At 53.7% G+C, this 13522-nt stretch overlaps 2 protein-coding genes across 2 annotated transcripts in view; both read right to left on the bottom strand.

The window, feature by feature from the left end:
- The window catches only part of DNAH9 (dynein axonemal heavy chain 9), a 135002-nt gene extending 123824 nt beyond the window's left edge, over positions 1 to 11178 (bottom strand). Inside the window, exons 1-7 of the mRNA XM_017737716.1 lie at positions 10960 to 11178; positions 8916 to 9138; positions 7209 to 7375; positions 6044 to 6914; positions 5055 to 5185; positions 4016 to 4142; positions 598 to 750 (exon numbers count right to left, since the gene is read on the bottom strand). Coding sequence (XP_017593205.1) covers positions 598 to 750; positions 4016 to 4142; positions 5055 to 5185; positions 6044 to 6914; positions 7209 to 7375; positions 8916 to 9138; positions 10960 to 11090 — 1803 coding nt within the window. The 5' untranslated portion in view covers positions 11091 to 11178. The remainder of the gene's footprint in view (positions 1 to 597; positions 751 to 4015; positions 4143 to 5054; positions 5186 to 6043; positions 6915 to 7208; positions 7376 to 8915; positions 9139 to 10959) is intronic.
- The window catches only part of LOC108447511 (dynein heavy chain 9, axonemal-like), a 16230-nt gene continuing 13803 nt past the window's right edge, over positions 11096 to 13522 (bottom strand). The window contains exons 15-18 of the mRNA XM_017737701.1: positions 12642 to 12777; positions 11445 to 11641; positions 11237 to 11304; positions 11096 to 11111 (exon numbers count right to left, since the gene is read on the bottom strand). Of these exons, the coding sequence (XP_017593190.1) occupies positions 11096 to 11111; positions 11237 to 11304; positions 11445 to 11641; positions 12642 to 12777 (417 nt within the window). The remainder of the gene's footprint in view (positions 11112 to 11236; positions 11305 to 11444; positions 11642 to 12641; positions 12778 to 13522) is intronic.

Raw genomic sequence — 13522 nt, 5'->3', positions numbered from 1 at the left:
GCTGAATTTAGTATTTCACAGGCAAAGTCCTCACTAAGAGGAGAGTTTAAATGCCAAGTGCCATCACTGGGGAGCTCAGAGCTGGTATTACCTACTTCAGCTTCCTGTAATAGTCCATGGAGAAAAGTGCAGCTACAGGGACAGAAAAGCTGAGCAGTAATTTGATTCTTAAATTTTGTGCTTCCACTCATCCTATAAAATAAGGAAGATTTGGAAAACAGGGGAAAAACCCTTTTCTTTCCAAAGGTACCCATGCAGAAGTACTATGGAATAATTTGATCTATTTCAATCTGCACCCCCTCCCAACTGGGAGGGCAAGAGTCACCTCCAAAACGTCTTCCAATAACTAAAATTAAAAAAACTCTAGTAAGGAAAAGGCCACAGCTCTTGCTCACACCGTGGGCTGTGAGGGCCCATCCAGAGCAGGACTAGAGCTGTCGTGTAAGCAAGGATTAAGTTCCACACTGCCTCTCCCAGCTTTTCTCATAAAGGCAGGGCAGTGAAGCTCTACAAGATCTTGGCCAGGGATGCCCACTCAAGGGTGTGGGAGGGCAGGTTCCACCAGGCAGCTTAGACAGACAAGGCCTCCCCTCTCACCTGCCCGCTGCAGTCACAGGGCTCACTGAACTGGACATATTCCTCCTCTCTGCTGTACATTCCCAGCCCAACCTTGGTTGTCTTCTGCTCAGAGTCCACCTGGAATTTCAGCTTGGCCAAGTTGTCAAAGAGTTTGGGAAGGTGACGCTGCACCTGTGAAAGGGATTGTACAAATAAAGTGACGGAGATGGGACAGGCAGGGCAGAGAGCAGCAAAGGTGTGACAGGCACAGTCCTGCTCACGAAGCACGACTTGGACATCCTGGCAGCACCACATCTTCTCACTCATGGCCAGGATGCTGCCAGCACAAGCCTCTTGCTGGCCTTCTCAGTATTTTTTCTTGTAGCTCATATTAGAACAGGGACAGGCCCTAATAAATCCTGAGATCTCCCAGACAGGGCAAAAGCACAGAAACCATCCAAACACTGCCTGACCGAGTCCCAGTCTCCCTGCAGGCAGTGCTGCTCCACCCTGCTCCCCCTTGTCCTGTTCTCAGCACTGGGAAGTTTTCCTCACTAGGAACCTTTCTGATTCTTCCTTCCTAGAAATCAATTTTGTGCCAAAGAAAAGTCCTGAATTTTCCTCTGTGGAGAAGCCAGATCTTTATTTCTGCCCGAGTCCCAGGATAAACAGCTCAACAACCCAGACAAAACCCTCATCTTGACCAAAACCACTTCTCCAGAAGGAGCAGAATGATTCAGTCCTGCCCTGTCCACAGCCAGCCGAGCCCGCAAAGCCAGAAGGGAGACACCAGCACAGCTCCTGAGGCTCCCAACACCAGCACCTGCCTGGAGCTGAGAGGTCACCAGAGCTTCTGGAGCAGTACCTCACACCCAGCTACAGCCCTGTGTCACACACTGCTGCCAGCAGGGACCCCACGGGACAGGGCAGCCCCCAGAGCTGTCCCAGCCAGGTGCTGCTGAGACAGGGAGATGGACAAACCCCATGGGCAGGGTGGGAAAAGAGAACAGCCTGTACCTCCTGGTGCTCTCCTGCTTTCAGGGAAAGCTGGGAGCACTGGGGAACAGGAGGCTGAAAAGCAGCGCCACGGAAAGGGACCTGGGGGTGCTGCTCCACGGCCAGTTTGATCTGAGCCAGCAGTGCCCTGGCAGCCAGGAGGGACATCCCTGTCCTGGGGGGCATCAGGCCCAGCGTGGCCAGCCAGGGGAGGGAGGGGATTGTCCCACTCTGCTCTGCACTGGCGTGGCCTCACCTTGAGTGCTGGGGCAGTTTTGGATGCCACAATTGTAAAAAGACATTAAAGCATGACAGAGTGTCCAGAGGAGGGCCATGAAGATGGTGAAGGGCCTTGAGGGGCCATATGAGGAGCAGCTGAGGGCACTGGGTCTGTTCAGAGGAGAAAAGGAGACTGAGGGCAGAGCTCACCAGGGGCTGCAGCTCCTCCTGAGGGACAGCAACCCAAGGCTGGAGCGGTGTCAGGGGAATTTAGGTTGGATATAAGGGAAAGGTTCTTCCCCCAGAGGGTGCTGGGCACTGCCCAGGCTCCCCAGGGAATGGGCACGGCCCCGAGGCTGCCAGAGCTCCAGGAGCGTTGGGACAGCGCTGCCAGGGATGCCCAGGGTGGGAGTGTTGGGGTGTCTGGGCAGGGCCAGGGGATGCACTGGGTGATCCTGGGGGTCCCTTCCAGCTCAGGATATCCTATGATCCTGTGGCTCGTCTGTCCAGTTCTCACTCCCTGTCCCACAGAGGATTCCAACCCCTCCTCACGAGCTGTCCCACAGGTGGCCACAGCCCATCAGTTTCCCACCTGGCCAAATCCCAGGAGGTGCCAAGTGGATCAAGAAGCAATGGACACCCAGCTTCCCCAACTGAACAAGCAAATCTCCTTTCAAATCTTACACAAACCATGGAATCCTGTTTTACACCTGTAAGTGGTCAGGCTCAGCAATGCCCACTGGCCACTCACAGCCCCTGGCCACTCTGCAGGGCCTTGGCTGTGCTCCAGCACTCAATACAATTCTGCCACCAGAGCCCAGAACGCACCTGAATCTGCACCAGGTCGATATCCAGTTCAAGTGGATAATATCATTGTCTATTTAATCCTCCTTTAGGAATTATCAGGCTTTGAAACTACAGTGGAAAGGCTGAGAGCGTATCCATGCATGATCCTGCCTGACATTTACTTTGATTTTACTGCAAATAGTTTTGAATAACTGAAAGCACCAGGAATTTCTCCTTACTCCATGGAGCATTTCAACACAGCAGCTTTGCTCTGCTTCCTGTGTTTTTCCTCTCTCTCTCTCTCTCTCCATTTTAAGCATCAATCAGTGGTATTTACGACACTCTGTGGGCTGAAAACACCCAGCAGCAGCAAACACATCCAAGCAGAGTTAAAGGTTAGTGGCAACAAGAGCATTTCCAGACCTGCCCCACTCACGGGCTGCCGCGAACGCTGAAAAGGAGGAAAAGCTCAAGGAGGGTGAGACTGCTCACTACTAAAAGGTGGAATAAGGAGTTGATTCCTTACCCAACAGCCTCCATTTGCTGTCAATATGTCGGTTTGGTTTACACACCAACCTTAGGATTAGTGATGCCTCCCAAACCAGGCTGCTCAGGCAAAGTGGCTGAGGCTTCCTGACAGCAGCTCCACCACTGCCATGCTCCATATGGAAAAGCACCTGCAGGACTGAATCCTCTGAAGTCTGCCCACGGGGGATAGAGGGCTCTGATCCCTGGGAATGGAGGGAAGGGGACTGTGATGCCATTTCTTACAACAGGAAGGTGACTGCCAGCTCCTCCCCGGGAGGATCCCGCAATCCTGCTGAGTAAACAGGAGGAATGGTGCATTTGGGGCGTTCAGACCCCATCCCAGAAGCCCTGTGCAGGGTCAGGCACCCATCTGGCCCTGAGCCACAGCCACTGGCTGACCACCAGCTGCTCACCTCGTGCAGGCTGTGCTCCTCCCTGCCCTGCCATCAGGACATCCCAGAGGCTTTGCACAGGGGAAGGAAGAAGCACTTACTGGAAATTGCCTCTTCTGCCCTCTACAAGCCACCAGTGTCAACACCTCCACACTGGAACGACCCATCCGGGGCTCTTTGTTTGGGGGCATCCCAGGTTAGGATCCAAGGTCAGCAACAAGTTTTGGATGAGATCCTTGAGAAAGTCAGTTTCCTGCAACCTCACTGTATCCCAGCAGGAGCAAGCCCACGGTTTTTATGGCACAAAAGCCATGGAGGTGCTCTCTGAACCTGCCACAAGCACCACCAGGGTTAGATCAGACAACCCCCAGGGCAGTGCTGTCAGTAATGACAGATGGAGATCAGCTGTGAAAGAGTGATTAATCTGTGCAGGGTGGGAGAAAATCACTCCCACCTGGGGAGAGTCCCAGGACAACACCTTCCACTGACACTACTGACAGCTGGAAAACGCAAAGGTGATGCAGTACAAGCCTTACCAGATGGGGGTTGGTGCCGTTGGAAAGAATATCCAGTAAATCTGCAGAAGAAATGAAGTAAAATCTGGGGAAGGCCAACCTTTTCATGTCCAAATATTCAGCCAAAGCCTTCTCACACAGAGACAACCTGGGGAGACAAAGCAGAGCCCAGGACAGCTGGGTAAACACCCTGCCAAGCTTCATGCTGCCCTTTGGCTCATCAGCCAAGTTCTCCCCACCATGGGGAAATGCCAGGCACCAGCTGAGCCCGCAGGCTGCTCCTTCCCACAGCCCTGAATAGATCCACAAAGCACAAGGGAGCTCACAGCTCACTCTCTGCTCTGGGGGTCAAACACCCAAGAGTTGGGACAGCCTCATAAAAAAGCAGAAGCACAAGTGGAAGAAGAGGTTGGGAAGGTTTGCAGTCTGACCCACTGCTTTAGACAAGCTCGCAGCTGCCACAGGTGGTGGCATCCACTGGGATGAACATTTCCAGAACTGCTTTTATTCTAATGAGCCACATTTTAAAGTCTGATTCCAACCAGCTCAGCTTTTTGTGTTTGCAGAGCATGAAAGGAAACTTGTTTGCTCCGATCTAAAATGAATCTCGCAGTGTTCACATGCTAAACTGCTGCTGAGCTTACAAAGTTCTTAAATAACATTCTCTGTGAGGAACATTGGCCTTGTTCGATTGAAAATAAAATCAAATCTTTATTTGAAATGGAGAGCTGCTACTGGCACAACAGCTTAACATGGACTTTGAAGTGTTTTTCAGGCAGATTCATGTGTTAAATGAGAAGTGTCTCCAACTCAGGGCATCAGGTCTGTTTCAGGGAGCTGTGGTCAAATTAATATTCAGGATGAGAGTGTGCCAGATTCCACTTAGGGGCTTCAAGGTGATGGGTCACAAACAGAAAAACTTGAGAAAGATCAGAAAAGCTGTGATTTGTGACTGCAGAGGATGCACAGCCTTGGGAAAAGCCTTGGAGCACAGGTTCAACCAACTTCTTATAGTTGATTCCAGTCTCTGACAAAACCCTGGGACTGATGCTCTACCTACCTACTCTGGATGTCCTCCAGCTGCTGGGACAGACCTGGTTTATTGGTGGCCTCAACAACGTTTGGAGTTTTCTGAACTTCATAGGCCAGTTCTTTAAAATCCACATCAATCCCTTCAAAGCGCCTGGAGTCCTACAAAGGGACACAAAGGTCACAGCAACGCTCTAATGGTGTGCTGAGAAGTCCCATCCTTTGAGGGCTGTCCTTGGGGTGAGGGGAAAGTTCCTCCCTCACCAGTGAAAGGCACGTTCCTCCTCAGCACAGCTGCAAGTGTGGAGTAACACTGGGAGCTGGACCTGAGGAGCTGGGTAAACACCCTGCCAAGCTTCATGCTGCCCTTTGGCTCATCAGCCAAGTTCTCCCCACCATGGGGAAATGCCAGGCACCAGCTGAGCCCACAGACTGCTCCTTCCCACAGCCCTGAATAGATCCACAAAGCACGAGGGAGCTCACAGCTCACTCTCTGCTCTGGGGGTCAAACACCCAAGAGTTGGGACAGCCTCATAAAAAAGCAGAAGCACAAGTGGAAGAGCACCAGCTCTGCTCCATTTCCCAGAGCAGGAGAAGAGCTGCTCTCCCCCAGCACCAGTGTGGAAGGCCAGGAGGGGAAGCTGCCAAAGCTGCCTGGGCCAGCTCTGTTTGATGATTTGCAGTGTCTGAGTAATGATCTCGCTCCTCTCCCCTCCGAGGGAAGAGGGAACACGCCTGCAGCACTGAAGGAAGGCAGCAGCTCCTGCTCAGTCCCCAGGAACTCTGTGTTTGCCATGCAGTGGTGGCAGGGAGACCAGCCCTCAGCACGGCTCAAGCACAGCCTGGGGTACAAAACCATCCTGGGGAAGCACTGGGGGAACAACCAGAGCACGGAGGGAGCCTCCAGAAGCAGGAGAACAGCCCTGCTTTGGGGAACTTGGCATATATAACCCCATTTAATAATGGAGCCTCCTCTACAGCACTTTCCCAACAGGAAATCCGGGATTTGGGGGCTCATACCTGGGGAAGCTGTGCCCGGATATCTTCTGAGCCTATGAAAATGCTCTCCAGGTGAGACCACGAGCGCTGCACCTCAAACCAGAGCGAGATGATGGAGTCAGCGGTGGAGAGCTTCCTCTGCCAGGCAGACACCTCCTCCAGGAAGAAAGCGATGTACTTGGATGACATTAAATTCTGCAGCTGCACCTGGTTGTCTTCTAAAGTTTCAATGAGCTCCTCATCTGATCTCAGCAAGGGGATGTTGGTGCGGGGGTGAGGCTCATACTGAAACTCCCTGGAGCTCCAAGTCACCCTCAGCTCCTTCAGCACCTTCTCCATGCTCATTTCTCGCACCGCTTTGTCCACAATGCCATGGACCTCCCCCTCAAACTGATGCAGGTTGAGCTTGAGGAGGTCAGCCAGGGTGGTGTCCGAGTCCATCACAAACCTCACGCCCGTCACCTGCATCAGCTGGTTCCAGTGCCTCTCCCTGATGGCAGGATTTTGCAGTTCTGCCACAGCCTTCAGGGCTGCCAGCATGTTCTTCACCTTGCTGTCCAGCCCACTGAAAGCATCCCACGCCCTCATCTCCTTATCCAGATTCCGAATCTCTCTTGCGAACTTTTTGCACTCCAGATCCATGTTCTCCACGTTAATATCCACCCATTTGGTGGTCTGCCAGTCATCGAGGCTGGTGTTCACCAGGGAGATCATGTCCCAGAGCTCTTTGAGAAGACACAGCTCCTTCCTGCACTGCTTCAGTTGTTTATACTCTGGCACCGTGACTTCAAACAGACCGGCTGATTCATAAATTGAGGTCATGGCTGACTCCATCTGTTTAATCTCCATGTGCTTTGCATCCAGCAGTTGATAAGGCTTTTCGGTGTCAAACCTAGAAATAAATGTTTATTCTTCGTAAGTGATATTGCAACAACTTCTAAAGAACCCATAAAACAACCAGAGCCTCTGAGAGCCACGGGAGAGATGAAAGGTCTCTACTACACCCTGATGGCTGAGCCACGTGGCACTGCTGACACCCCTCAAACCCAACCTCTTCCCGGGGACACAACACCACAGCCACGCAGGCTGTGAGCAGGGAGGAGGTCTGTGGATCCCCAGCACATGCAGGGATGAGCCCTTACAGCTTTCTTCTCTCCAGGCTCGTGCGATGCTGGAACACCTGTACCTGAAGGGAGCTTCCCTCCCGAAGCGCTCCCGGAGCCGCAGCTGCTGGGCGTCGAAGGCGGCGCAGCTCTGGCGCAGCGCTGTCACCTCGCTGGCCTGCAGAGGGGCCACCTGCTGCTTCATGGCCTGAGCCAGCTTCTTCACCTGGCTCCACTTCTCCGGCAGCTCCTGCGGGCACAACGGCACTGCTGGGAGGCAGGGTGGGCTCTGCGGGGCGAGATCTGCTCATGGATAACCACAGAATGGGAAAAGCAACAGCTCCCGGGGCTAAAACTGCTGGGGAGTTTGGTTGGGATGCCCCAAGTTGTGCCTGGGGGGGTTTAGACTGGATATGAGGAAAAAAGTTCACAGGAAGAACTGTAAAGCATTGGAACAGGCTGCCCAGGGCAGTGGTGGAGTCACCAAGCCTGGAAGTGTTCAAAAACCCTGTGGGTGTGGCACCTGGGGACAGGGTTTAGCAGTGAACATGGTGATGGTGAGATGTTATGATCTTAAAAGTCTTTTCCAACCTTGACAATTCTACGACTGCCAGGGGCTCTGCTGTCCCCAAGTTCCCTCTTCTCCACGTGCTGTGCAAGCCCACAGGAAAGACTTTGGGTTTCTTCTTGAGGAGATTAATGGAGACCCACCATGGAAAGAAGGGAAATAGCTGGAGGCAGCTCTGAGGGAGCAGAGATGGCCAGAGAAGGGCCAGCTCCTCCTGAGGGGTCTCTTCCTGGCATTTTTTGTTACAGTCTCAATAGAAATCACTATCCATGACCACGGCAGGTCACAGAGCTGCTTCCTTCTTTTCCTACCAAGCAGCAGCTCCAGCCCATCCATCTCCACAGCCACGGAGAGAGAGGTGCCTAGAGGGGCTTCTGCTTTTCCCACTCCATGCAGGAGGGAATGAATCATTCACACACAAGTCTTGCAGTCACTCGCCAGGAAGAACAACTCCCTTGCTATCTCCTGCCTCTGGATGGCTGCTCCACATCCTCATTTCTTCTATGAGGGAAATAAATCAGGTGCTTGAAGGTATTTGCACACACCAGCAGCTCCCAGGCAGGGGGATTTAGAGGAGCTGGGTTCCCCACAGGGCTGGGCTTTATGGTGGATGAAGACACTGCTGACAGGGCTTGTCCCTGTCCCCTTGGGCACCTCACCATCTCTTACAACCTTCATCTCATGGTCCCCTTTGCAGTAATGAAAGGAATTCCCAAAAGAAAACTGACTCATGACAGCCGGATGTGGAAAGGTGCCAAAATGCCCTCATAACCTGCTCCCAGGGATGTCCTCTGGGTGAAGCAGATCTGGTGGTGTGACCCAGAGGAGGACTGAAGTCCTGTGAGAAGGCAACTCCCCTGCCAACATTATCCTTCCCATCTCCATAGCTGCCAAGAACCAGCTTATTTCAAAATAATTATAATTCAACCTAATTAACAGATGGATTTGAAAATGCATTAATTTTTTTTCAAGAGTAATCGCTGGGAGATGGAGCAGGCAATTCTATGTTTTTCACACATAACAAAAGGCTTAATCTCTGCTTTAAAAGAAAAATCTCAATATAACTCCAAAATTTAGAGCTATTAAGGCACATCCTGCAATAGCAAAACGCTGCCCACTGAGGCCCTCTAATGACAGGGAGCAGGGCCTTGGATATCCCTGGGATGCTGCTCCACTCCTGCTCCTGGGCAAACTGCTGTGCTCGCCACAAGTCCTCACCCACCTCCAGCTGCTGGTGGACTTCCTCGGGCAGCTGCTGCTCGTAGGCCCTCAGCAGCTCAATGGTTTCCTTCAGGGGCTCAAACATGGCATCAGTGGCACTGTGACGTTCCTTCACAGCCAGCAGGTGCCCCATGACCTCCACCAAGCCACCATAGTCACCTTTCTCCACCTTTCTGCTCAAACCTCTCTCGGCAGTTTGGATGAACTCGTCCAGGTCAGCCAAGCTGTGGAGCACAAAGCAGGGAAGCACAGGATGAGGGCGGTTCCTCTGGAGTGAATATTCAGCCTCAGAACTGCAATTCCTGCTCCAAGGTATCCCTGGATGTGGTACAGCTTCCTTCAAGGAACAGAAAGACAGCTTGGGACTTCTCAAGTTGGAGACAGAGCACCTGAACAGAGACAGTGAGCTCAGGAGGGCTCTGGAGGAGGGGTCTTTGAGAGGACAGGTTTTACTGGGAGGGTGGGCAGGCCCTGGCACAGGGTGCCCAGAGCAGCTGGGGCTGCCCCTGGATCTCTGGTAGTGCCCAAGGCCAGGCTGGACATTGGGGCTGGGAGCAGCCTGGGACAGTGGGAGGTGTCCCTGCCCATCGCAGGGCTGGCACTGGATGGGCTTTTAGGTCCCTTCCAGCCCAAACCATTCTGGGATTCTGTGACAGTTTTCACCCCATCTCTTCCACCACAAGAATCCAAGCTCCCCAGGAGAACCTGACACACTGCAAAGCTGTAACACACAGGGATTGTCCTTCATGCACTGCCTCACCTCCCAGGGCAGCTCCCTGCTGCAGGTGGTACAAATTCACAGCAGCTCAGAAAAGCAACTGGACATCAGTGGCACGAAGAAAAAAATCCCTCCAGGACTTTAAAATTAAGATCCCTGTCTCTCAAAGCCCTTGAGCCATAAACCATCACAGACAAGGAGAGTGTCTGGGGCACGTTTCCTCAGCTGCTCATCCTGTTCTTACCCTCACCAGCTGCTGGGCACTTTCAGCAGAGCAACAGTGGGCTCCTGGGCCTCCAGTCCTTCCCAGCACATCCATTCTCCACCTCCCAAATCACTTATTTTTAAGTGCCTGCTTAAATTCTCTGGATGCTGCTAGGCCTAAAAGTATCCTTAAATACTTCACCTAATAAAGACTAAACTGCTGAGTCAGGGACTCTCCATAACAGCTCCTAAATGCTCATTCTCTGCCACACAAAAGCTCTTTGCAAAGAAATTATCTGACAGAATTATGGTGCTGAAAAGCACACAAGAGATCCTATCACCACCCCACACAGCAGCCTCGTCTTCAGAACACTTCCCTGGGAGCATCCAACACCTAAGACACCCTTCAGCTGTGACCAATAAATCACCTGAGGCATTGTCCTGCACAGAGCCAAGCAGCTCTTCAGGCGAGAAACACGTGTTAATGCAACAGTTGGAGACCAAACTCCTCCTTTTTGTAGCCTGAAGCCACCTCCCCGTGACTGCTCATGCCAGGCTACCCAAATCATGGGCTTTTAGAAACCTCATTAATGCAGATTTACTGATGGCCACCACCAAATCCAGTAAAGAAGCCCAGAGCCCTGGCAGAGATGGGATTATCTGGCTCGGGATGAGCGGGCAAACACGTGCCCTGTCTGACACCACACATCAGGTCCCAGGGGCATCGGCTCAGGGATGTCAGTGGTACCAAGTGATGCCACTGTTCCCAGCTCACACACCAGCAGGGACCAGGGCACGGAAGGCACAGGGATGTGATGGAGCTGCCGTGCAGCAGGGGCCCTTCTCTTGCTCCTGTGTTAGCTCTGGATGTTGTCACGGCCCCAAGGCTGCCAGAGCTGCAGGAGCACTCAGACAACGCTCCCAGGGGTGCACAGGGTGGGATTGTTGGGGTGCCTGTGCAGGGCCAGGGGCTGGACTGGGTGATCCTCGTGGATCCCTTCCAACCCAGGGCATTCCATGATTCTATCACTGACTCTGCCATCAGTGTGAAACGACACAGCCCAGCCGAGACAAGAGAAGCCCCGGCGCAGGTCCCAGGAGCAGAGGCAGGAGCAGCTCTCACCTGTGCGTGACGTGGTCCAGGAGGTGCTGCTTGAACACCAAGCTCCACCTTTTGATCTCATTGAGCAAGGCTGCCTTGAAAGGCCGGGCATCGAGCCTCAGCCAGCCCTGGAAGGTGCTGACGGGCTGCATGCGCGTCACCTCCTCGTAGAGCTGCTCGTAGGAGCCGATCTGCTCCCTGAACTGCTGCAGCGTGGGCGGCGCCTCGGGGACCCCGACCTCGCCCTGGGCCTCGATGTCGGCGTCCGTGAGGACGCGGCCGTAGAGCAGGAACTGGCGGCACATGAGCCCGGCTCAGCAGCTCCTGGCGCATCCCAGACAGGTCAGACACGGCCTCCAGGTCAGCCTGGACAGGGCACAGAGGGGACAGGCGAGAGGGGAGAGAAGAAAGGAGAGAAGGGAGAGGAGAGACGAGAGCACAGTGACGTGGGAGCACGTGGCACCTCCTCACTGCCACCCAGCACGGGGAAACCCCATGGCACAGACCTGGTAGTGGCAGAAGCCGCTGTGCGCGGCCAGCCGGGGCACCAGCGAGGAGATGCGGTAGATGCCGTTGAGGAGACTTTCCACCATGTCACAGAAGCCACCCTTGGCACCAGGGTCCAAGGGAGGGTGAAACACCAAATCCGGGATCACCAAATCCAGCTGCACCTCAAACAGGGGAGCGAGGCCTGCCTTAGGGTCTGGTAGGGAAGAACGGAGATGTCAGGATCTTTCTCAAGGGATCTTGAGCCACCACTAATGTCCTACGACAAGATACCACATGGCCTACAGGGACAGCAGGAGGGTGTGGTGGCAGACACACTCACTGGTGTCTGCACAACCCATGGAGATGTTGGCAAACCAGCTGTGCTGTGGTACCCACCAAAGACATGGAGAATAGATGAGACACAAGTGATTTAAGGACCAGAAAACACCCTGAGGAGGAAAGGCTTGAAGAGACCAAGCTCTCCAGCTAATGCAGAGGGAGTCTGAGAGCTGAACAATGGCAGCAGGGAAGTGCTTGCAGAGGAGAAAAACAACAGGAACCAAGAGGCTCTTTAATTTAGTGGTGAAAGGCGTAAAAAAACCCGAACAGCAACCAGAAGCTGAAGGCAGATGCAAATGTGACAACATATGCAAGTTTTTAACAAGCTGGTGAAGAACTGCATGCAATTCTCCAGCTCACTGTGCCTCCACATCCAGAAGGGAAGCGCTCCTGGAGATGTGCTTTAGCTGGACACAAGCTGCTCCAAGTGAACCTCCCTGGTGGCCCTAGGCAGGAGGGCTGGGCTGGTGACTCCTGAACCCAGCTCACCTCTGCTCAGCAGCTGAGGGTTTTATTTTGTGTCTTTCAGGAGCGGAACTGGCTCTTGAGACTCCTCACAAAGGGAAGATAGTGCCACCCTGATGCTTTGAGCATGGGAGGGTGGGAGGTGACAGCTGCCCAAGCACAAACAGGGGAGGATGCCTCTGTTGTCTCCATCCATGAACCCTTGCCAACAGCGCACAGCCACCTCCGTCCCTCCCCCTGAGCAATCCAGTGACCAGTGGTGGAGTCACCCTCCCTTCCCGGAGGCTCCAGTGCCAGAGGAAAGCCAGGAAGAAGAGAACAACTCCTGAGAGTGAGGGAGCACAACCAGAGATGTCCCCTTGGAAAGGCTGAGCAGGCACTGCAGCCAGAGGACAGGAGCCAGGCATCACCTGTGTTCTCCAGGAGGTTCTTGAGTGAGCACTCGATGGCAGTGAAGAATCCATCCAGGACTATCTCATCCACATAATCCAAATACGCCTTCCAGGCATCAGATGCTGGGTTGGCAAGTAGGAGGCTCTGGTTTTCCTGGAAGACAAAGAAGATGCCTTCACACACAGCAGGGCTGTGTCCTAAAGAGAGCTGCCCACCCCTGAGGGCTGATGCTGGGCAGCACAGAAGTATCAGCCTCATGGAGGGGTAGGAAAGATGGACCTTCCTACTGGTGGCATGGTCATGATTTGCTCCTGTCAAGGGCTCTGTGGTCTCCAGGAACAATTCAAGGTGAAAATGGAGTGCAGAAGAGCCTCAGAAGGTCCTCCACATGTTCTCCTCCCTCTTCTCTGAGACCACAGGACTTGAGGCTGCTTTGCTCCCCTGGGGCAGGGAGAACTGGGGGGTCTCAAAAGCCCATCCTGATGAACCCATCTGGTTCTCTTCAGAGTCCAAGGCCAGCCAGCGACCCTCAGGAGAGGGCTGGGCCTAAAACCCATCTCCCTCCAGGCCAGGGGCTATGCCTGACATGCATAACACCTGGCTCCAGGCAGGTGAGGAGCACAGCTTTGGACCTTCTCCTGGCCTGCAGAGGACTCTGAGCTCTGGCAAAGCTACTGGAAAGCACCAAGGTTTGGGCAGCAGCTTTTCTCCTGTCACTCAGCTTCTCCCTGGACGGTCAACACCACGTCCTGCTCCACAGAGGGACATCAAGCCTGGATCCGAAGGGTCAGCCCCAGCCTCTGTTCTCAGGTAAACACCTCCAAGGGGATTTCTCCTTGGAGCAGGATCCCAAACCCGATGCACCACTCCCCTCTAGTGGCTCTCCAGCAGCCAGAGT

This window comes from Corvus brachyrhynchos, unplaced genomic scaffold, assembly GCF_000691975.1.
Source record: "Corvus brachyrhynchos isolate BGI_N302 unplaced genomic scaffold, ASM69197v1 scaffold236, whole genome shotgun sequence".
Taxonomy (NCBI): Eukaryota; Metazoa; Chordata; class Aves; order Passeriformes; family Corvidae; genus Corvus; species Corvus brachyrhynchos.
Note: the sequence above shows the minus strand (reverse complement) of the source record. Positions and strands in the feature narration are given on the sequence as shown.